Here is a 24,023-nt window from a genome sequence, read left to right on the forward strand (position 1 = left end):
TAAACTTTAGAACAAATACTTTCTGCCTGGATTTTAATGTCAAATCGGTTGTGGTGTCTCTTTTGTTTTTGATGACCAAGTCTGAGAAAAGAAACACTGTCAGTCATTCATCATTGATTTAAATGTAGTTATTTTGTATTCATACAGAACCCATGCCCCTTAAAGTTCATTCAAATTCAGTGTTACTTCCTTTTCGGTCTCTTATAACAGCAACAAAAAAAACTTGTTTCCTTAATTCTAGGGGTGTAATCCTCTTGCTGAGACTGGTCGAAGCAAACTGCAAAATCAAAGAGCTGTCCTAAACCAACAGATCTTAAGAGCAGTAAGAATGAGAGCTGGTGCTGAAAATCTTTTAAGGTATGTGTTATGACTTTCTAGTTCTCTTGCCAGAGCAACAAAATTATTCTTTTTTTGATTATTTAAAAGCCTCTTAGATATTGCTTTTTCCTAGTGTGCCTAACCACTCCTCTAACATGCTGCATAAATTACTGCTGGATGCTTTGTGAATCTCCCTGAAGTTTATTTAGTGCTGTAGCTCTATAGTCACTGCCTGCTATAAAGTACACTTCCAAAGCTGCTATCTTGTAGCAAGTGAGCTGAATGTTAGACTATCTTGTGTTGCTCTGTTTGATCAGCTTTCTTGCTTGTGATGATAATGGCAAGTGAACCTTGCTGAATATTGTAATGAATCCTTTTTACACCTTAAATCAAATGAAGGTATTGTCACTATGCTGTTGCTTTTTCCAAGATCCTTTTAGATCTGTGCTCCACAGTGGAAAGGACCAACAGTTGCCTTATTTATTCCATGTAGTAGTGATATAGGAGTATCAGGGTAGCACAAATCTAATTGGAGCTGGGCTACAGTTGCCACCAAATTCTCCTACAATTTGAGGTAAACTGGAAGAGACTTTGACCTTTATGTATTATGTTTTGTCCACCAAATTTTTTTTAAAGACAGTTTCTTATGTGGCTGTTCCCACAGAAATAGCCTTGCATTGACCCTGTCTTGAGTCTATTAGATCCTCTGATTAACTGCTTAGCAAACAGCCCTATAGCTTTCCAACAATCCACCCCTCTGTTACACAGAACTGAAAATTTCCCCAATACTCATCCGCAATAGTCTCCTATTGTGTCTGTTTCTCTGCAACTGGAACAACAATGGAACTCTTAAGAACAAAAATCTAGTCAATACAATTCGCTTAGAGAATGAAAAATGCTGGGATAAATTGACTTCTCTTAAACTTGCTATTGATAGGTTGCCCTTTGACTGTGACCTGCTTCTATCTCCACTTTTGACAAGAGAGGTGATAGGTTCAAAGCTCATGTAGTTTTAGCCTCCATGCCTGACTTAATTTTGCTTTGTTTTCTGGTAATTGACTTGAGGAGTAAGACTTAGGGTGTTTTGCTACTTTTTGTACGCATAGCAAACTTCTTATATTGGCTTTCAAAATGGAACATTGTTCCTTCAGTAGATGTTTCTGCGTGCCAACACGCGTGTTTTGGAAAGGCCAAAGAGATGAGTAATATCTAATGTGAACACTGGTTACTCTAAGCTTCAACCTGAAGATGTCCTAAAATTTGGCTCCTGATACCAATATTAACTGCTGAAATACTGAAGTTGCTATTGACAAGAGTGGGAACTAAGCCTATTTGAAGAGTAGAAGATCAAACTTATTTCTAAGTTATTAAAAATCTAAAATGAATTTACACTTGTTAGACTATTAAAACTTGCTAGTTCTCTGAAAGAAGCAGTTTTAAAGTAACCTGGCCACTAGATAGTTCACATGGCTAAACATATTTACAGGATCCTAGAGTAAAACATAAATAAATGAGCTTTGTGTTTTCAGATTCTATTTGCATTTCATCAGGTTCTAAAAGAAGCAAACCAATAGCTGTTCACAAGGAGCCTCCTCTAATAGGATTTGAGAAAAAACTGGAAATGCAGGTTTCTTTACTTTTGGCTGAAAGTAAACACTAGGCTTGAAACAAATGATCTGTGTAGTGCAAAGACTTTTGGTTTTAGAACTTCTGAAAGTTGCCCCCTCCTTTTTGTTGTCTTTTGTTCTGGAAGTCTGAATTTAGAGAAGTTATGTGGATCTCAGGGATATCACTTTGCCCCTGTTGCTGTCTTTTGTTGCTTGTTATTACAAAGTATATCTACAGAGCAAAACCATTAAAAGGTAATCAAATTGGCATGGATGTTGAGAGCAATATAGCCATATTGGAGAAGTTCATCTGGATGGGGCATTGAGGTCTCTGAAGAAGATAATAGAATCCCTTCTGTGGAGGACAGTAAGCTAGACCAAACATGGAGCCTTAATAACATCCTAACTGAATTGCTGCTAGCATCAAAGCTCACCCAGTTATCTGTGTAGTGCTGCCTTTATCAAGGAAGATCCACTCCACCCAATATTTGTGTTCAGTTTGGTTTATTCAGGCAACAGATGTTAACATTGCTTAATTTTAGCAGTCTTGGGTATTCAAGAGTACAATATGGAAAATTCACAGATAACACACATTTAAAATATGAAGTGCAAGCTTAGAATTTTAGCCTTGGAATAACTAGTTTTTCACCAAGGTGCTCCATAAAACTGGAGGATTGTTCCAAATAGAGCCTAGATGTATGCGAGGGTTGTTCATAAGTATTTTGAAGGTGAATTTATCTTAAAATAAAGGTAAATGCAAAATGCTGCAAACTTAAAATAAGTTTGTTATCCTCTAATGATTTGGACTCTCAATACGGGGGTACAATATCTTAGGCCTGGGTATGAATCAAGACCTTTTATCTTATACCTGTGGTTATAGATAAACAGTTTAAGTCTCTTGAAAACAGTAATACTGTACAGAGAATCAGGTTAGAAATAGTGATACAGTATCCTGAAATACACAAATAAGAAATCCCAGAGCATCTCTCTGTGAGGTTAGATATGGACATTCACTGTACTAGCAGTTCAAAATGTGGTCATGTAAATATATAAATGGCAAAGAAAATAAGTAAACAAAAAAATCCTATTTGCATCTGACCAAAAAGAAAAGGGAAGAAAATTGTGTTAAAAAGAAATATATTTCTACCTGTATATTTGGTTGTAAATCATTCTGTAGTAGCAGTTTTATGGAAAAGTTGTTTTCTCTTATTTTTAATATCAGAAGTCTCAACAGATCATTATTCAATTTGTAAAGCGGGGAAGTCTCTTGAAAAAACGTCTCCTGACTCCTCCACCTCCACCCTCATATCTTCTTTTAGGAAAAGATCACAAAATCTGAAAATAGGCTAGTGATTCTGTTTAAGATGCTTTAGTTTTGTGGATTAATGTATCTGACCCTTAATCACGCAAAAAATTTAGCACATAGCAAACCTTCTATGGGTCTGCATGCTGTTATCTGGAAACCATCCCAGGCACTCTCTTGACAGAAAAACCTAATAAATTCTGAAACATGAAGTCATGTATCATCTCTTAAGGAGATAAAAAAAAAAAAATATCTTAAAAATGCTGAGAATGCCAGGAAGGGGGTAAACCAAGCTTATGTACAAAACCTTTTCCTCAGCAATAAAAAAAATTTATGTCTCTTTCTTTCTGCAGAGCAACCAACAACAACAAAGTACGAGAGCAGGTACTACTGGAACTGAGTTTCGTAAACTCAGACCTGCAGATCTTAAAGGAGGAATTGGAAGGACTTAATATCTCAGTAGAAGTTTATCAAAATACAGAGTAAGTATAAATCTAAGTTACCCAGTTACTAACATATGTCTGTTTACGCTTGAAAACAAAATTGTTTCTAGGTGAATGTGAATGCTGGACAATAACTACGTGAAAAAACAGAGAGCTTGATAGGAAGAGAACATATTTGATGGTAGATTTGTTGACTAAGGGTTAGTCTGTGTATTTGTCTTTCACTTGGGCAAGGTATGTACCACTAATCCTTAGATATGGAGTTCCTTTGTGGAGGAGAGTATTGCGAGAATTGAAAGCTCTTGGGGCTGTATGGGGAGACACATGACACCTAGTAGAATTTCCAGTGCTAGAATGGCTAATTGGCTCAGTGCGTTCTGGAGTGAGCAAACTCAGTGATATAATATCTGTTCTCAAATGCAGTGCATACAACAGTCCTCTCTTTAGCTGAAGAATAGAAGCACAACACCAATTTGGAGTTTAAAGCAGACTTTAAGTCATCTTTAGGCTGTGCACTTCAGTAATAGAAATCCATAAATCAGCTGGCTAGAACAGAAGTTTTTAGTAGATGAAGTTGGAATTTTTCCAAGATATTTTTCCAACTTTAAAGAGCACACTAAAATTCAAATTGTGATGATTTCTCCAAGATAAAACTTCAGAGTTGAAGAGTCTTCATTGCCTGAATACTGCAACGATTTCTGTATCAGTTAGATGTCTTGTTGCTCTTAAAACTAAACATTTACTATTTGATTAACATTAGCAGCTCAAGAAATTGAAGCCCTTCATATGAGGGAGGTATAATTTTGGGTCCCTCTGAGTACTATTCTCAGTTAGGTGTTAACTTCCAGGTGGACCACAAGGAATTCTTAACGTAGAAGGACTAAGCACCTTTCCAGTGGCATATCTTTCAACTGAATGCTGGCCTGATGTAAAATATCTGTGTTTCATTTTTCTCTAAAAGAAACTTGTGCTAAAGTTTCTGCCCTCCACCCCCATGGCAAAATTTGACAACTATTTGATGCAAAAATGGTTTCTGTTTAAGATTTTACCAGTTTTCATAGATGCATGTGAGCATAGGGAGCAGTGTGAAAGGTATGGCTGTGGAAATGAGAGCAAGACTCCAGAAGTACTATTCCTTCTTCTAGCTAAAGAATATTTGAAATACTTGGTTTCTCAATGAAGGGTGAGCAGTAGGTCAGGCCCCAAGGCAGGTAGAAGCCTTGTGGCTGGACAGTAGTATGTTTTTCATTCTTTCCTGATTCTACTTTCCCAATCTGTTTTGAATGGTGTTCTACCTTTCTGATGCTGTTCATTCTAAGTTCTAAATGCTTTTTATGTTCCATCAGCTAAAATAATTTATTCCCTCTAATTGCTCTCTAGCCTTTAATACCAAATAGTTATTAATAGTTACTCTCTGAATCTATTGTGCATATAGTCATCGACATGAGGTCACGCTCACATTTCTGGGTTATACTGTATTGTGTTACAGCTATCTGAAGGGTTGGCCTTTCCAGTACTTTGCAAACAGCTCAGCTGGATTGGGAAGCATGATGCTATTTCTACTCAGTCCTGGAAATCCAGGATCACCTCCCTAACTATTCAGTGTCTCCATGATGTTGGCTTCATGGGTGTGGTACCTTAGAAACTTAAAAAACAGAAATTCAGTTCCTTTGAATGACAAATGCTGTTGTCTACAGGGAATATGGGTGGTACTAGATTTCATTAAATCAGTAAGTTAGGATTTCTTTTGCATGTCTCACTTCCTTTTGGGGAAAAAGTCTTGATATAATTTGTTGTAAAAGTGTTGTGGTTTCTTCTAATAGCCTCATCAGAAATCAAATCATTGGCATCACCTGCAGTGGTGTTTTGGTGTTGTACCCTGGAGGTCCTTCTCAAGCTAGCAGAGCCACTTTCTGGATCATGCCACCCAGTTTAAGGACTGACTCTTTCTCTGCCGAGGAAGCTGTGTTTCTACTCCTGCCTTCCTGGGATGGAATTTTCACCATTAATAAAGTGATTTTGCTGGCTTTGCTGATAAGACCATAAATGAATCACACCTGTGTGATTTTGTATTTGGTGATGGAACACTCTAAACAATGATTAGACAGTCAATTAGTTGTTTTCAGGAAAAAAAAAAAGTTGGATAAACCTTATAATTGCCCAATACTGATCCATTAAACCTACTCAACAAAAGATGTATCTGGAAGCTATTCTGATCTTTTCTATAATTGGGTAATATGCTTAGTGGAAGAGCAATATATGTAGCTTTTGAGAGATAAATGGTGCTCTTTACTTCCTAATAGTCTTTATTAGCTAGTGTTGTTTACTAACATGATCCGGGTTTAAGTCTGTGATACAGATGCGTATTCCCTTGAGGATCTGATTTATTTATTTATTTATTTATTTTTGGTCACAGTTCTCATCCTTACTGCCCTGTGATATTTTAGAGGTTAACACCTAGCATTGTCTAGAACCTAAGTAGTTCTCAGACTTCTTCCTCTTAGACCATTCACTGTTTAAAGTTGGTATACTTTGGCCCTGCTTTTTCCTATGTTAGACACACATCACTTCCACATGGTAAACCATTGGTAGCATGTAAAGAAACTGATACCTGTTGATAATTACCATAGCTCTTATCATGGCAGATCTCCTAGCAGCTATGGAGCTGTTTTCTGTCCATATAACTTGTGCAGGTGTATGAAGTTTGAGCTAAATTGAAGTAAGCCAGCTTTTGGAGAGTCTTCTTTTTTTTTACTTAAAGGAAAAATAGCCTCAACTGAAGAAAAAAAAAAAAAAAAAGGACATATGCAAGTAGCTTTCTTCACTCTCGAGGAGTCACAGGCCATTAAACAGACTTTCTTGGGCAGGAAGGAACTGTTATAAACTATGTGCCTTTTACTTGAACACCATCAGCACACAAACTTCCTGTCATCAAATGAAACAAAAGTAATTATCTTATCAACAGACAAACAAAACCCAAGTATTTCTGAATCTCTTTGCTTTTTCCATAGAGAGACTTTCAGCATTCCCCTGGTACCTCTTGGACTGAAGGAGACTAAAGAAGTAGACTTTACACTCCCTCTTAAGGTAAACTTCATTTGTTTAAAGAAGCAGAAGTAATTTATGTACAAATTAATTTTTATTTGCCCTAAAACTGAGAACACAATGTTTTAAAAATTTACCACCAATTATTTGGGTTGTTGCTGATATCTAACCGGGACAAGGAGTCAGAAGATGTTATAAGAAATCCCACTTTGGAGACAGAAGAGTAAAACCAAAGAGAATAAAGATTCCTTCCAAAGTTTTTGGTTCAAATAAGACTATTGATTACTAGTCTAAGCGTGAAAGGAAGTAGTAATGAGGGTTTTACTCAGGGTAACAGTGATTCTCCAACTTGCAGTAACCAGGCTAGCTCAGCTGGGAAGCAGTGTTGCCGCATTAACATTGTTGGCTAATACACTTTGCTGGCTATTTGAGCCACCTTCTGTATTTTTTTGGACTACTGTGTATTGTGCCATGTAGATTTTATCTCACGGTAAAACACCTTATATCACTGTAGCATTTGTCTCTGCTTTTACTTCTGTAGGTTAATGTCCAAGGTCAGATTATGGCACTGCTTTATGCCATTGCAGATTTGTTAATTTAAGTGGAATTGCCCTAATATAACTGACAAGAATTTGGCAGTTTCTGTTAACAAGTTTTTATGGTCACTTGATTACCTTGTTATTTTAACTAACAGGGTTCATTTGTCCCTTTCAAAACCACTAAGTGTTGTTGTTGTTTTAAACCCCAATGGAGTTGATGTAATAGGTGTTCGGTTCCTTTACATCAGACTGAAATTTCTTGCCTAAGATATCAAATTATTCTATTGTCTTTTTGTAGTCTTATTGCTGTATTTTACAGTACTATTGACTGTAAGGGAGTAAACACCATGCAAATCACAATTGAATTTATTTTGTACTGTTTGTAACTGCAGAAAAATAAATGGGTTTAGATATTCCCTTTTTTAACCTTTTTTTTAGGACTTTATTCTGGAACATTATAGTGAAGACAGTTCTGAGTATGAAGATGAAATAGCAGATCTCATGGATCTGAGACAAGTAAGTTTGAGTGTCATACCATGAGGTATTGTAAAATAACAATATTTGCATGGAATCAGAATATGCCACTATTAATTATACTTTACCATATTGTTACTGACTCAGTTTCTGAGATATGGAACATGAACCTCCATTGTACAAGAGTTTTACAGTCTGAGTAAAGAAAAGGATGAAGGTTATGTGAATTGAATAAGCTATTGACACAACTTTGTAAATCTTTTAAATCTAAGATTTCTTATCTACTTTTTTTACTTTAAAGTATTTTAGATTTATCAGGAGAAGTGTTGAAGTGAATTCATCTGGCAAAATTCTGTAGTAGAACGGTGGTTATTTCTAACTATTGTTTGTTTCCTGTATTATACTAGAAACATAAACTTTGTAGCTTTCATAAAATACCTACAATCTTTATTTAATTAACTCTGAGACTTGCCAAACAGATCATCTTTGCTTCCTGAAAGGTTATGTGCTCCTTCTGTGAAGCTGAAAAACTCTTATTTGGAATGCATCCATATGGCCTTAAGCTTAATGTTCTCAGATTCCACACATTTCTATGATCTTCTTTTGGACTTCTGCAGAGCTTTATCCTTGGTGTTTCAGTATTCATCCTGTAACTCAACAGAATACACTTTATTTTAATCTATTGTATTTTAAGGCCTGCCGTACTCCTAGCCGAGATGAAGCTGGCATTGAGATGTTGATAAGCTATTTCCTTCAACTTGGTTATGTCGAAAACAGATTTTTCCCACCCACCAGACACATGGGAGTTTTATTTACATGGTAAGTATGTAGTTCATGTTTGTCTTTTTTGCTTTTTTTTTTTCCCCCAGAACACTGTTAATGATTAAATGTCTTCTGTTTAATTTGAAGCATGTTGGTGTGTTTCTCCCCCACCCCACAGTGTGTGTTGTCTCTATTTTTTTTTTTGAAGTGTTGTAAACCTGAATACAATACAACCTTTTCATGCTTAGAATGACGCCATTGGCTAGATTGTGATTTGGGCTACAGGTTAGCACAGAGGAAAAAGAGAGAAAATAGCCTTCATTTTGGACAACTTCAGATGTTTTCTGGACTCTGAACCTTGTTACATGAAGCAGATAGGGAATGGGTCAGACCTTAATTTCCCTCCTTCAATTTAAGAAGACCATTTGGGCCAGAAGAGAGGAGAAGCAACTTTATTATTGTGGAGTGTTTACTACATCTGTGAGCGAAGTTTGACCCTGAATTCAGAATTCTTGTTTTTATGATGAAAAAAGATTGTAAAATACAAGCTATAGAGGATCTGATGATGCCAATAGTTTGATCTTTGGCAACGTCTTAAGTGCGAGAACACAGCAGCACGTATAGATACTTCCCTAGTATACTGCCAGCCTCTCTGATGTTTTATAGGCACATTTCAGTTAGATCCAGTATGTTTATGGAAGCACTGTTGTAAAGCCTGCTGAAAACTAAGCCTCAAATAAAGCCATTCTTTGGCTTGCAGCAATTAAATTGTCCTCACAGTACATAATGGTATTTCTATTCACCTTCATGTTCGCTGTAGCAGAAATATTAAGAATCTGACTCTCTTTTGGAAAATTGAGTGAAAATGTTCATTGTTTCAGTGGACTCTGCTAATCTTAATGCTCCTTCTAATATTTGTTTCCCAAGGTACGATTCTTTCACAGGTGTCCCAGTGTGTCAGCAAAATCTGTTGCTTGAAAAAGCTAGCATTTTATTCAACATTGGAGCTCTCTACACTCAGATTGGAACAAGGTGCAATCGTCAGACCCAGGCTGGACTTGAAAATGCTGTTGATGCTTTTCAGAGAGCTGCAGGTACAAATTTAAAAACATGGGGAAGGTCTTCATGCAAATGTTCGTAATTTCATCCTGACATCCTGCAGATTTCTGCATTTCCCACTGACTTCATTACATAAAAAAGGATGAATAGGGAAATTCAAGAAGCCTAGTAAAGAGCCAAGATGAAGCTTTAATTCAAAACCTGGAACTGTAGTCTGAACATGCAGATAAAGACAGTGAATACTGTGGTTAATGATTAATGAACTGCAGTTCAAAGGTCTGAGTAATAGCCCTAATATTAACTGCTTCATTGTTCATTCTTTGTTTACCAGCATAGCTGCTTTTACCTCAGTGATACTGGTGTAAAATCTTTACAGGAAACAATTTAAAGAGTGGATAAAGGGCTTAAAACCTAGTTTTCCATATGATCTCTTCAAAATTTATCTTACTGTTTTCTCTGGTGAAATTCGCAATTCATTGGAAGTTTACAACGTTTTCCATAGATTCTAAAGGTGAACAGGTTCAAAATATTCAATCTCTGTTAAAAGCAAAAAAACCCCACCCAAATTCTAATAAAGAATCATGTCTCTTGAACTAACGTTTTATTGAAGCTTTTGGTTTGTTTTTTTTCCAAGTTGGGTTTTTTTTTTTGTAAGTGTCATCTGTGCTATATATAATTCTTAAAGACATGACCTGAGTCATTAATATGTACTGTAAGATATGTCTGCACTAACAATCTGTGGCTATTGGTCTCCACTGTATGGGTAGCTTTATCAGCTACAAACTCTGTGAACCACAGAGCTGGATTGTCACAAACCCCCTCTTTTGAATACACAGCTATCAAAAAAAATTGATAATATTTCTTCATGCATTTATTAAATGCTGAAAAACTCTTTATATTATCTTTGTGTAAATCTTTTTATTTCCTCTAAAAAATTTCAATACTGGAGGAATTTCTCCACTTTGTTGCTGCTGCTCTTGCCATTTTGCAAATAGAAAAATCACTGCTTTTCACTTTAGTGTCTTTGCAGAACAGCATTAATTCATAAATTTAAATGCATGATTTGCTACCACAGTACCTTTCCAGGGCCCCAGAGCAATGCGTTCAGGAGGCATTGCATTGTACCTGTGCATGGCTCCGTAACGCAGTTCACTATGTTGGTAAAGACATGATATAGGGCATGTATTAACTGTTTCTCTGTGCTGAACAGAAAATGTTGAACAGAGTTTATCCTCAACAAAGCTCTCAGTATGTATATGCTTACTGCATGAGCAGAAATATGTTGAGAACAAAACCCCTGTTTTTTTCCCCTTGTACTTTCAGTTTCTTTCGGTAGGGTACTCTGTCAGTACTTGGGATGTGCCTGGCAAGTTCGGGTTTTTTGGTGCAAAAAGGCAGAGATGGCCATAATTCAAATTTGTGTAGGGTCATAGTAATAAGTTAAAAGATACAAGTGTAACACAGAAAATGAAAAATCTCAGAAACTGGTAGTAGGAAAATACAGCACAACATAACCAGAACTGAATGTAGTGACAAGAAGTATGATTACAGAAGCCGGGACACTCAAAAAGCAATTGGCAGGCTAGTAGAAGTCACTAAACCAGTTGGATGACGTGAGTGCTGAATTTTATGCTTCCATCCATGAAACTGTTACTTAATATTTGCAGTACAGATAGTGTTTGTTTTTAATTTGATAAATGATAGAAACGATTAATATATTGGTGGAACCAAATGTCTAGAGCAGAATCAAATTTTACCGTATAAATACACTGTTCTAGTTTACTTTCAGGGATGGAACTGAACTTGCATTGGGACACAATGCATTTAGCAGCATCTGAAAAGATTAATAATTGTTTATTATATGTTTGTGGTTTTTCCTTCCATCCATGGGTTCTACTGTCACCTCCTTATTATCGTTGTGTAGATTTCTTTTTTTCTATCTTGTCCTTTCTATAAGTCCTAGCCTCCTACTGCAATATACAAGTCGCATTCAGTTCAGCACAGCTTTATAGGCAATCATGAAAATTGTTATAAGCAAATCTGAAGGTATAGCCCTTAAAACGTGCAGCTTCTGTTGCTCCTCTGAATTTTGAGAACTGTGCCTGAAGATGTTTGACGGGAATGCAAAGCAAAACCTTTAGGTCAGTTAAATTTCACGTATACTAAGACTGCCTTCAAATTGCACAGTGCAATACTAGAAAGTATGCTTTCAATCTTAATTATTATGGTACATGCTAGAAATAAGCTCACTTGTTTCTCTCTTTGTAATGCTGACAAAACCATTTTGTAATTTCAGGAGTCCTAAGCTACTTAAAGGAGACCTTTACTCACACACCAAGTTATGATATGAGCCCAGCCATGCTGAATGTACTGGTAAAAATGATGCTTGCACAAGCTCAAGAGTGTGTTTTTGAGCAGATTGGTCTTCCTGGAATACGCAATGAGTTTTTCACACTAGTGAAAATGACACAGGAAGTTGCCAAGGTAAAGTATGAGACTTATAACTTAGTTGTTAAAATAACTGTTTCCAGTGCGGTGTTACTAGCCTCTAGTAATATTAACAGAATTTATTAAACATAAATGTTAAGAACCATTACTGAAAACCAAACGTAACAAGGCACAGCTTGCCAGCTACAATGAGAATCACAACCTTTCAGAAGATTAAAACACAAATAGCTGCAATTTAAATATCACTATTTTATATAGTCAGAGTAGCAGATGTATGTTTGGTTCCATACTAGATAAATGGGCAAAGTCTTTCCTACCAACCCTGTAAAGCCACCCTAACTTATATGTAGGATGGATCAGCTGCAGGGGAAAAATTTTCTGATTCTGTCAAGTGGTGGTGGTTGATCCATTAAAGCAGCATTGACTGCTTGAAAAGCTATTTTATTTCCTCTTCACAAATGCTAGTAGCCCTGTTTTAACCAAACGATACAAACTTAAGGCTAGATATGACTCCACAGTTTCAGAAGTGAAGCACAAACCTACTGTATAAGTAATATACTTCACCCTTTTTCTTAGCTGAGTTAACACAATGAGATGTATTTGTAAGTTAAAACCCATTTATTTTATGGTGTTTTTATTGAACTCCAAAGCCATGACTTAGCCCATCTGTTGTACAAAACTTATTTCCTTTTCTTGTAGAGGAAAAAAACAGAGATGAAATTTCAAATTTTCTCAAAACTTGTTTCCAACAATTTTTTTTCCCCTCGTTCCTTTGATGTGATGCCCATGAAATTATCTTAAGGCTGAATATAATATCCCTTACTTGAGCTCCTAATAACTAATGTTAAATTCTCCTACTTCAATTCTGTGCTTTATTTTAGGTGGGAGAGGTTTACATGCTGGTTAACACTGCAATGAATCAGGAACCAGTGAAAGAGAATATCCCCTATTCCTGGTCTAAACTGGCACAAATAAAATCAGACCATTACAAAGCTCTGGCACATTACTTCATTGCCACCATTCTGTGTGACCATGAATGTAAGAATCATTTATTTTCTATATATTCATATAAATAACAGTAGAAACTACATATAAACAGTTATAATTTGGTCTATGAATAAGACTAGGAGCCAAGAACTTTGGGGTTTAAATTTATGTTAATTTGTGGTCATTTTCCTATTCAGATATGAGGCCATGCTTTTTTGTCCTTTCCAGAAGAATGTGAAAATTCTATAAACTAATGTTTGTAGAAACATTATATCTGTTATATGCTACTAAATTGTTCAGTTTTCATCAATAAGTTCTGGCATATTGTTATTACTTGCATATTGCAGATGATAAAACTGATAAAGTTTTAAAAACTTGAAATTCCTATCAATATATATGTGGAAAAATATCTGACTGCATTTGGAGAGAAAGTAGTAATAACTACACAACAATACACCTAGAAGAACAGGGCACCAAGAAATGTGTCATTGTTAATGTCCTATATCAATTATTATAGTGCAGTCTGGTGATGATGAAGATCAGCAGGAGAAAGCCTTGTCCCAGCTGTATGACTACATTCCTGAAGGACTGATGGTTCTCACCGTTTTAAAAGACAAAGTTCAGAGAAAACAATTAGGTAACTGCCAGTTTCTAGATACAAGTTGAAAATTACCTTGTATTTATTGTCTGTGGGGGACAACCAACAGTTTGTAATTTTTCAGGGAAAGCACATTTACGCAAAGCCATTGTTTGCCATGAGGAAGCTCTAAGAGTCTGTGGTCTGTGCAAAAAGCTTCGAAACATTGATGTTCTTCAGGAGGTTCTGACGGCGGCACATAAGCGCTCACTTCTGAAGTATGCTCAGCAGGAGACAGAAGATGACTTTCTCAGCCTAATCCAGGCTCCAGATATCCTTCGTAAGTATATGCAGCTAGAAATACAGGGTATCTAACCATACATCTATATGCTTTCATGGGGATATGCCTTTATATGTATACACATAAAATATGCATCCATACATAATATAAATAATGCACAAGTTATAGACTGTGCATTTGAGTTCAGTTCCTTACATGTTTCCTCAATCACAGACGAATGAATTTTGTTACAGCTGTTTTACAGTGGTTTTGTCTCTGGCCACGTCATTTTCTGGGGTAGATAACAATGGTTTAGAATTCAGCTTTTTTTTTGGTGAAACTTTAAGAGCTAAAATAATAAAGGGGAAAACTAAAAACTGTTTCTTGTAGCACAATTCATACTGGTCCGAGCTAACTCAATTTGACTGTTATTGATTCTTCCTACCTTAATCCAGCTCATCCAAGCATTTCCTCTTTGGAAGCAGTGGGAAAGGTTAAGGGCTAGTTTTATTATTTTTTTTCCAAAGAAAAATAAAGAGTAGATTACCATATTTTTGTTTGGATGGATTGTTTTAATTTTTCTGTATTGATACTATGAGCTCTGAAAATATTTTGAAGGCAGTTCAGATATTTGTCTTGCACACTTCCACAAAAAAGTTTTTCTATAACCTGGTAAGAATTCAGGAGAAGTTTCTGTCTAGCTTGAATGCAAGGAAAAAAAATTGCATGTCTTTTAATTAATACTTGAGAGAAAATAAATTTGTTTTTATTTTTGTTTTAGCTAAAACGGAGCACAGAATAGAAACAATCGCTCCTCAGTTTTCCAAGGTGAAAGTTAAAGACTTCTTTCACAGGCTGGTACGTAACACGCTAATGCCAACCAACCTCTGTCATTTTGCTAGCCAGTATAAATTCACTCTTAACGTGAGGGAAGGGACACAAGTATTGTAGCCTGAAAAAATGATCCTGTAGTAACTGGGTTTTTTTCAGAAGTTATTGGAGAGAACATCCCTAGTTTCAGAGATATGTTAACTTGTGATTAGCAAAGAATAAAACTGCCATTTGTATATGACCTTGCACAGCATTCATTCTTTATAACCTTCACAAAAGTCCCATGAAGCTTCAATGGATAATTGCATACAACTTAAAGACAGGGAGAAACAAGTAGTACATGAGGATGGGCATGCAGATCATGGAATGTTGCAAGCTGCAAAGCCAGTCTTTCAGGTGGCTCTGTGTGTGTCGGTGGGCAAAGGGAATTGGGAGTTGCAGTTAGGATCAGAATATACAGTGTTTTGTGAATCAGTTTATCTCCTCCAAAATGGAGTATAGAGCCTGCTGCAGCCAAAAGATTTATGCACACCTTAACAGAGATCTCAGAATAACTTGGCAGTTGCTGTCATCCCCCTCTGTCTGAAGCATCACCTGAACAGTCACAAAGTAGGGCTGAGCACTTCAGGGGACATCTTACTCATGGGATAAATCTCACTCTTCCATTTCAGTGGAAGTAGCTGAAAGTTAACCTGAGTAAAACCTTTATTAAGATGAGCTTAAAGCATTATAACATGAAAAATTAGAAATGCTTACTTACGAATGTCAGTCAACTCTAATGTGCCTGCTGTGTTTCCTCCAGGGTCCACTGACAGTGTTCTCAGCCAAGCAGAGATGGACAGCTCCACGTACCATTCGCATCCAACATGAAGCAGGAGAGCTAGGATTCAGTCTTAAAGGAGGTTCACCAGTACAAATTTATTGTCTTGATCCAGTTTGTTCTGCAGCAGTAAGTACACTGGTGCAATATTAACAATTTATCTGCAGACTCTGGCATTACAGTCTCCTAAATGTAAGTTTAGCTTTATGGATACTGGTGCATGGAGTATTTATTGAGTTCTACTAGACATCAGTACAGTCAGTGCGTAGAATCTGAAGAAGTTTTCAGTGCTATACACACCTTACATGTTAGAGTATCCATTTGCACTTAATAGATAAAAAGTCACAAATAACAAAGACAACTGTTATTCCCCATCTAATTCAGGAAGTTAGAAGGGATAAAGGCTTTAGAAAGTAGCAATGACAAAATACTTAGAAGTAAAAACAGGAGAAAATATCTCATGGGAGACAATAGTGAAACCTGTTTTTTATTACCCTTTCTTAAGGGGAAAGTGAAAGAGCCAACATTTGAGTATGTCAGAATCACATTTGTCAATGGTAACTCAAATAGGTAACTTGTGTACTTGAAAAAGTTGCATGTTTCTACATTATGTATACATATGTTCCACGTCTGGCTAGACAGTGGTTTTATAGCATCTAAGAGGGAAATGCCTTAAAAGACAAATACTGTATGATGACAAAACCATGTTATGGATCTTTATAATTCCAGATAATAACCTCTGCAATATTTTTTGACAGTCAATGGGCCTAAAAGAAGGCGACTACATTGTTTCAGTTGGTGACGTGGATTGCAAGTGGCTTGGAGTGAATGAGGTGCTCGAAAAATTCAAAAGCGTGGGAGAGCAGCCCATTGAGATTGAGGTTATCAGTTGCCAGGATACAGCAGCGTCTATGGTATGTAGTAAAGCAAATATGTTTTGCAGATTGGATATGTGAAAGTTTTCTTCAGTTTCCTGGCTTTGGTCCCTGATTTAATGTTTACTTTCATGTAGTCAGATATCCTACTTCACCAGTGAATACATAAAGCATTCAGGCATGTGTTCAGCTTTAAACAAGTCTGTTTAAATCATCATGACTTAGTGAGCTAAAGTACAGTCTGTGTACATAAGAATGGTTGTGTAGTGTTTTTTGTAGTGGAGCTACTTAGTTTAATTGCATTATAAATTCCAGGGCACACTTTATTATTTTCCCCTAACTTGTCCTAGAGGATGAAAATTTTACCTTGTTCAGCACTGGAAAAGCCACAATGAAACAATAAGGGACTGAAGTAGAATATCCAAGACCACATGCTTATTTTCTATGCACTGTTTACATAAATGATCCATGACTTCTGTATTGGATCATGGATTAATGTATTTTTTACTTTGGACTTTAACTGTTTAGTTAATTACTAAGCTCCTGTAGAAGCTTTAGACTAAGGAAAAATGATCACAAGATTAAAAAATGTTAAGCTCTAAATAAAGTTATTTGTAGTGTGAGAGAACCTGTAGTTCAGATGAATTCAATGCTTCATGCTTCTAACATTCCCTAGCAAGCTTAGGCACTGAAGTATTGCTGCCTTACAAGTGATCAAGGTCTTCTTACTGTTGTTAGGTTTTCTTGTTTTGTGTTTTCTTGTTTTGTTTAAGAAGTTGATTTTCCTTTATTGCACACCTGCCATTCCAAACTGCTACCTGGAAACAAAAGGCTAGAATATAATCAAATTACTTCAGGGCACAGCTAACATAAGACAGAGGAGGCTGTGCCTTCCATGTATCCCAAAAAATGTCATACAGTAGCTCTTGTTGTAGTTGCAATCAACATGGAACCTGTCCAAAGACAGCAAAAAGACTCCCGGTCAGAGATTTGTGCAAGAGCTACATACTTAAGCTTTGTAGAGAGGTTAGCGGATATATCGTAGTTCTGTTAGAAGCCAGTAAGTGCTAATTATAACACAGCCCGTGGAAAAAATTTACAGGTCGCTTTACACTTAGCATAGTACACCCTTGAGTCTACACAGACAGAATACCAGAATCACAGCACTCTGAAGGGCCTTGTGTTCAGTTAGTATGTCATTAGCACAGAAAGCTTGCTGTAGTCTGTCTTGGAAAACTATTTGCACAGTAATCCTTTGTTATCATCAAAATTTTGACCCATTTTGGGTGACTGATTCTTATAATGCTTCTCTTTCCTACAGCATAGTAAGAGTGCAACTTATTCTGTGGGAATGCAGAAAACCTACTCCTTAATCTGTTTGGCCATGGAAGATGATAAGATTGATCAGACCAAGAAAGCCCCACTGAAGCTGCCTTTTCTAAGTTGGGGAACTAAAAATAGACAGAAAGCTGCAAGCACTCTCTGCCTTCCTTCAGCTGTGGCTGGAACTTCTCAGATTAAGAAGAAGCTTTCTCCCTTCACACTTCTGAACACAGAAAGTTCATTGTACTGAATTTTTCAGAAGGATCTGTTAACATGACATTTTTCTTTAAACTGTATATAAAAATACTGATCAATTATCTATATGTATAAATTCAGACAAATGCCATTGACTTCATTTACTGTGTGCTGAGCCACTATGAAGGTCAGAGGCTGACAAAAATGTAAAACTTCAGTATTTGAAAATTAGAATGAAGTGGTTTGGGAGGTATGCAATAACAAGTTGTAGATAAAATTGCTTATATGAGGACGGGATTCCTTTGGAATTTCAAAATACAGTATCATGACTTTTTTTTTTTATAACTGATGGGACTTATTTATTACAAACTTGATGCTGCATGCAAAACGGGACACATCAAAGGATGATTTTACTGTAAAAGTTGAGTCAGTAATAAATCACTTGTTAAAATACTACTTTAGTGTCAAACCACCAGCAAGAGAGAATAATGTTATTCAGAGAAAGTAGCCTTGTTCCAAGGGGCAGTATCTAGTTGTGGTCTTTACACAGACATTCTCTTTCTGACAGTATAGGTGTGTTCTACTGAACAGTTAATTTAATTCTGGAAGAGAATTAGAAGACTTAGAAGTTAAAAGATCTTTTGAACTACAAAAGGCTTTTACTCTGCTCTTTTTCTTATCTAGGTTATATTTTAAGTGCCTGCTGATTCAATTGTTAACAGGTTTTATTCCAAACTTGAAATCCTTTAACCTACTTACAAGTCTGATGGTATCTCATTAGCCTTGATGAAATCTATAGCTGTGGAACAAATCTCAAAACTGACATATTCCAGTATATTGATCAAGAGTACATAAATTGTGGTGATGCTTTGAAATAGGAGAAAAGAAGTGCTTGTGAGTCAAAGTGGCAGAGTATTTATTTACTATCAGACCACGTAAAAACCCAAATAGGTATAAAATCCTTCTCCCCTTAGACTGACCAAGTATTGGCTATACATATTGGGGGAAACAAATAACTGAGTATTTCTTTGAGATTCTTCTATTTTATGAAATTGAAAAATAGCTAACACTGTAGTGTTAGTTAACATTGCCATCTACAGAGTAGATATATGCTGTTTGATACTCAAAACTTAAAATAAGGGGAAAGTTTGTGTCTGGGGGTGTAAACTTTAAAGTTGTCATTTGTTTTTAGTTTGTAATGGATGTAAATATGTTGATGACACTTATTTAAGAATAAAAATCAGATGCTGCCATTTAGTAGTAGCTCTTTTATTCTGCTACAGCTTGGATGATACAGCATAATTTACAGGCTTTCACTCTTTACTGCTGGCATACCTCTTGCATATTTCTGTAATGTTGCTTACAAAGATCTAAACTTGTCTTTCTTAAAAGTTTATAAACTTAAAAATTAGTCTAAAACTTCCTTACAAAGAATGTTAATCTGTTTCTCATTCTAAAGGTTACATAAACCAAAATGTAGTAAATTACTTGTGACTCACCCTTAATGGTTATTTCACATGTAATAGCACTTCTCAGATACACAAGCAGCAGCACTCACTGATACACAAGACCTTGCCCTGCACTATTCTATACAGAAGAGATTTACTTTTAGCCATACATGCAAATTACTTTTTATCTAATAAAAGCTTCAGCAAAGCCACATGAATCACCTTTCTAGCTCTTCATTTGCCTTAGCCCACTATGACAGTCTTCCCACAACTCCCTTAGCTGGCTGATTAAACTGCTTTTCCCTTCCCATCATTACACTCACTAGTCCTTGAAGAAAGGCTACTCTAAAGCCCTAAAAATAAAGACTTGTGCTGGATTAGTAGTTCAGCCTATAACTCAATAGTATTAATTGTTAACTACTTTATTTAAAGTTCAATTAATGCACTGAACAAAGGATTATTTGAAGTAATAAAAAGGTGTTTGCCCTGCAACATCAATAGCCACATACCTTTGGATTTCACATCTAGTCTCCACAGCAAAGTGGCAAAGTCTGAGCGCATGAGAATAAAATCTAAACAGATTTATAAAGAAGCTTTAGCACTCCTTAGTTGTAATAAAGTAGTATCTTGTTCCGTAGTTCTGGAAATCCTGATGTTTCTTATTCAGTGAACTAAATATTTAGGGCCAAATTACATTTTTAGCCCAAGTAAGGAATCAATATAAATAACAAGTCTATCTGCTGTCCATGCTAACTGGTGGATGAGATTGGTTACAGAGGTGCCAAAGCTTTATTATTCACTTCCTTTTAGTTTATGAAAGGGAGCTGAAAATCCTGCTCAACTGCCTTCCTGCTGCAATCCAAAATCCAAGCAGTATGAAAGAAGCTTTTCACACACTTCCTTAATGGGTGCATAAGGCAAAAGGCAATTTTGCCCTTATTAAATAGGATAAGAATATAACTTAAAACACAGTATGTCAGGAAAATCACTCCTCTGTTCAATAGTTATTTATAAAGATTAATACTGGAAGAACAGGTTCAATCCTGAATTTTGATCAAAGCTCTCCATATTATTCTTTGCAGCATATATTATAATACATTAATTATAAATTGTAATGTGTGAAATACATTGTATTTTTTTATAATTATCCCAACCTATATTCTCAAAAGTCCAAAATGAATTAAGCAAGATTTTTGATATTAGAAAAGAAACAAATTTGATAACGCCTTGAGAACTGAAAAAGATTCCAGAAAACTAAGATGGTGTAAAGTCAAAGAAGTATTCCAGCAGCACATTCCAAAGGAACTCCAAAAGTTATAAATCAAAGATATTATTATAAAGCTATGAACACTAACTTTTTTAAAGCACTGTAACTCACTTCCAGTTGCTGAGAAGATAACACCATCCACATACTAACTAACAGTATGTCTGGAATACCAAAGCAAGCGAGCAAATTGCTTTTCCATTTTTTTTCTGTGGATGCTGAAAGGGACAGCTTTCTGTTTTTTTGTACAGTGTAGATACAAAACACTTTACAGCCTTCTTTCCAAGGTCATTTTCAGAGCTCAGCCTACATAAGCTGTAAAGAAGCAGCAGCAGAGTAATATCTAAACCATTAGTCAACACCATTCCATTGTTGCCAGGGTTATAGAAATTACCATAATATGTAATTATTAAAACCAAAATATTATAATTCACCAGAAACAAGCAAACAAAAAGTATTTGTTTTCGAAAACAGCACTACACATGCACATCAGGAACACAGAAAATTGTAAATTTGTTGTGCTAGTGTTTGTCCAACTACTAGCTCGAGCTCTTTGACAGATGCGTTACATAGCCGGTGGATGCTCCCAAACTGCTGCAGTAAAAGCAGAGCTTTTGTTCTCCCAACTCCTGGAATTTGTTGCACCGTTCGGAGCAGTGATGGCTCTGCCAGCTGAGAAGACTGTTTACGAAGAAAGGGGTTACTGTTTTGATCCTTACTTTGTTCACGGACCTAAAGCAAAACAAAACCAGAATTGACACTGAGTGCCCTCTGCTGGAGCTCAGCTTTTGGTATTTAAAATGCTTTCATCTCAAGAGTTCAGTGCAAACACTAGGAAGTTTTAAAACTACTCCTTAAGTGTGCACCTTTATTAAGGGTTTTGATGCAGATCCACAAAAGCTCACTAGGAAACCAACAGTTTCTCAATACCAACCATGAATTAAAACAATGATTTTCATCTTTTTGATGCAATCAGAGAAAGGATAAAGGAAAAGAGAAATAAGAACATAGTTTCCCCAGCCTGAGACAAAAGCAAAATTTCAAGTTAGTTTTGACAGAGAACTTAAGTGAGGATTGTCTAATGCTATCTAGTGGCACCTCAGTGCAAGATCACATTAAAAAAATCCAGTATCATATTCTTAAACTCTTTTGTTTCATTACCAAGTGAGCCTGTTTCAGCTGAATTATACTATCATATTACTGTCATCAGAGATTTATACTTTACATTCAAACAACAAAACATGTCGTGTTCCTTTAAGATCCCAGGTATTCTTTCTGAAATGAATGAGATTGTGGGAAAACAGGTCATTCTCCTCATGTCTCATATTTTAATAAACGTTTCTCCAATAACATAGAAACTTACTAGCTGAGTAATAAGTTGAGAAGCTTCTCCTTGGTTTGCCACAGGAAACACCACCATTCCAAGTTCTAGCACAACAAGCTTTTGTACAGCTAAGAAGTACTGATCACTTATTGGGGTTCTCTCTACAATTACAATTCCCTCAAGACTGCTGGCCTGTATGAAAGCAAAAGAGAAGAAAAAAACTTGTCAATGACAAGCTGATACAATAGAACAGAGAGCAAACTTCTGTCAAGTATGAGCTGCTTGAAAGTGAATTGGAGGAAGAATAGAAGTTGCAGTAACAGTACTGAGGTTTAATACAGCTTTACTACACAGCTGCATAATCTTTCAGTTTTCAGGTGGAAATCATCAAAAAAGTTTAGCTCCACTGGAATTTAAAAATAACTCTAGGAGAATGTTTTCAGAAGCACAGAATAAACAAACACCAGTTTTAAAAATCTTCCTTTTCTCTTTATGTAGTACTTACATTTCTAAACCGAACCAATCTTCGTTTGAATTCATTCCCTGCAACCAAATCTGCTTCAGAAATATATAAAATGCAAGTTCTGTTTGAAAGATGAAAATCCACAAGTCCCAAACCATCTTCAAAGATGAGTCTGATTTTCCCTTAATGCAAGTTTGTGAAAAGAATAAATACAGTAGTTAAAAATAAAAAAAATTACAGCACAACCTTCCTAACATGTCAGTAACCCCAGTGACTTGACAACAAACCATTTATTATTGGAAAGCCTGACTTCTCTTTAAGCAAAACTGGTACAAGCAATCAAACGTACAGCATGATGCCTTTAGTAATACCAATTAATAGCTCTTCCAAACTACAGACTTGAAAGTGCTACAGCTTCTCAGTAAATTCTGGACTTGAACAAAAACATCACAAGCTACTCTGAAAAGATCGTTTTAATTTAGTTTGCAGTGTCAAGAGATGATAGCACGCACAGTCCCAGTATCCATGTAAATTAAAGGGATTTCAGTGGAGATGGGAACCACAGCAGCGGGGCTATCATGAATATGCAAGAAGCAGATACTTCTGCTTCTCTGCTACAGTGCTCAGCAATTGTACAAACGTGACAGAACTGATCCTGTAAATACATGATAGACAGATAGGAATTTTCAGCCTGCTAACATAGGCTGTACTATGCATATGGGACCAGTCTGGCACAGAGTAAAGCATATTCCAGCTAGTCAACAATACTGGGTGATAGAGGGGAATGCTTTGCCCGAATTGCTTTTGCTCTTCCAATTTGTTTATGCTTACCTTGTAGCCTTTGGGCTATCTCTGACCCTCTCCACTTCTCATTTCCAATCACATGCCCATAAGGGACAACTACAGGTCCTGCTGTCACAGGAAAGTTTGCTTTCGTTGTCATCAGATCGCCTTTAAATCTTTACTTCAGTAGCAGTTACACTCTAAAAACAACAAAAAAATGCAGGAGAGGTATTAACACATTTTATAAACATGTTCCAAACTTAATTTTATGATTAAAATTTATAACATATAATATCACCCCCACCCCCCCGAAGCTACCTTACAGTTAGCGTTAACATCAAATTCCGTAATTAACTCTATTTACTTGAATACAAACTGTTGGCTTGTGACTTCTACTCCCATCTTTGCCAGTCCATCTGAAAAGCACCTGTATTTTTTATTTACCTCAGATGGTAAAAAAACCACCGCCTTTTCTATGCCTCCATCCACCCTTCCTGGGAGAAAGCCTGCTTCAATTACCCCGCTGGCTCCAGAGGCGTCTCTAGCCCTCAGCTGCCCGAAGTCTCCAGACAGATTATTAGAAGGTAGTTGCTGGGAGAGATTATTTTCAGGTTTGCCAGTTTTACGTGGTGTTCTGACTTCAGGGGGAATCTTCTGGAGCCTTTGAGGCCACAGCAGGATTTAAGGCGAAAAGCCAAATACGAGCCTACTAGCACCACCACAACCCCCCTGCCCTGAGCCACGTCCTGCCGCCCGGCCCAGAGAGAGCCCTCACCGGGGGCCCGCTCCGAGAGGGGCGGCCGCCAGCCCACGGCTGACCCGCCCCAGAGGCCGGTCCCGGTCCCGGTCCCGGTC

The 24,023-nt window shown here is 36.6% G+C and overlaps 3 protein-coding genes across 5 annotated transcripts in view; 2 read left to right on the plus strand and 1 right to left on the minus strand.

Annotated features, from left to right (window-relative positions):
- The first annotated feature begins 245 nt into the window (after positions 1 to 245).
- Positions 246 to 17,963, plus strand: RHPN2 (rhophilin Rho GTPase binding protein 2). The gene is made up of 14 exons (XM_026856701.1): positions 246 to 357; positions 3,582 to 3,710; positions 6,683 to 6,758; positions 7,694 to 7,771; positions 8,424 to 8,548; positions 9,419 to 9,585; positions 11,847 to 12,034; positions 12,880 to 13,036; positions 13,503 to 13,622; positions 13,708 to 13,902; positions 14,624 to 14,700; positions 15,476 to 15,622; positions 16,252 to 16,407; positions 17,690 to 17,963. The coding sequence occupies exons 1-14, from the start codon at positions 329 to 331 to the stop codon at positions 17,939 to 17,941; spliced, it is 1,896 nt and encodes a 631-aa protein (XP_026712502.1). The 5' UTR covers positions 246 to 328; the 3' UTR covers positions 17,942 to 17,963.
- A 3,101-nt stretch (positions 17,964 to 21,064) lies between these two features.
- FAAP24 (FA core complex associated protein 24) lies at positions 21,065 to 24,014 on the minus strand. 3 transcript variants are annotated; one of them, XM_026856702.1, is made up of 5 exons: positions 23,688 to 24,014; positions 23,217 to 23,368; positions 22,428 to 22,567; positions 21,962 to 22,114; positions 21,065 to 21,330 (listed from the first exon to the last, which is right to left on the minus strand). In XM_026856702.1, exons 2-5 carry the CDS (start codon positions 23,326 to 23,328, stop codon positions 21,088 to 21,090), a joined length of 648 nt encoding a protein of 215 aa, XP_026712503.1. In that variant the 5' UTR covers positions 23,329 to 23,368; positions 23,688 to 24,014; the 3' UTR covers positions 21,065 to 21,087. The 3 variants fall into 3 exon arrangements, with proteins under 3 accessions (XP_026712503.1, XP_026712504.1, XP_026712505.1); XM_026856703.1 differs by having other exon boundaries at positions 23,613 to 24,014; XM_026856704.1 differs by having other exon boundaries at positions 23,944 to 23,964.
- Positions 23,644 to 24,023, plus strand: part of CEP89 (centrosomal protein 89) — a 43,913-nt gene continuing 43,533 nt past the window's right edge. Inside the window, exon 1 of the mRNA XM_026856948.1 lies at positions 23,644 to 23,752. Within this exon, the coding sequence (XP_026712749.1) occupies positions 23,644 to 23,752 (109 nt within the window). The remainder of the gene's footprint in view (positions 23,753 to 24,023) is intronic.

Source organism: Athene cunicularia, assembly GCF_003259725.1.
Source record: "Athene cunicularia isolate RWA chromosome 11 unlocalized genomic scaffold, athCun1 chr11_part1, whole genome shotgun sequence".
Lineage (NCBI taxonomy): Eukaryota > Metazoa > Chordata > Aves > Strigiformes > Strigidae > Athene > Athene cunicularia.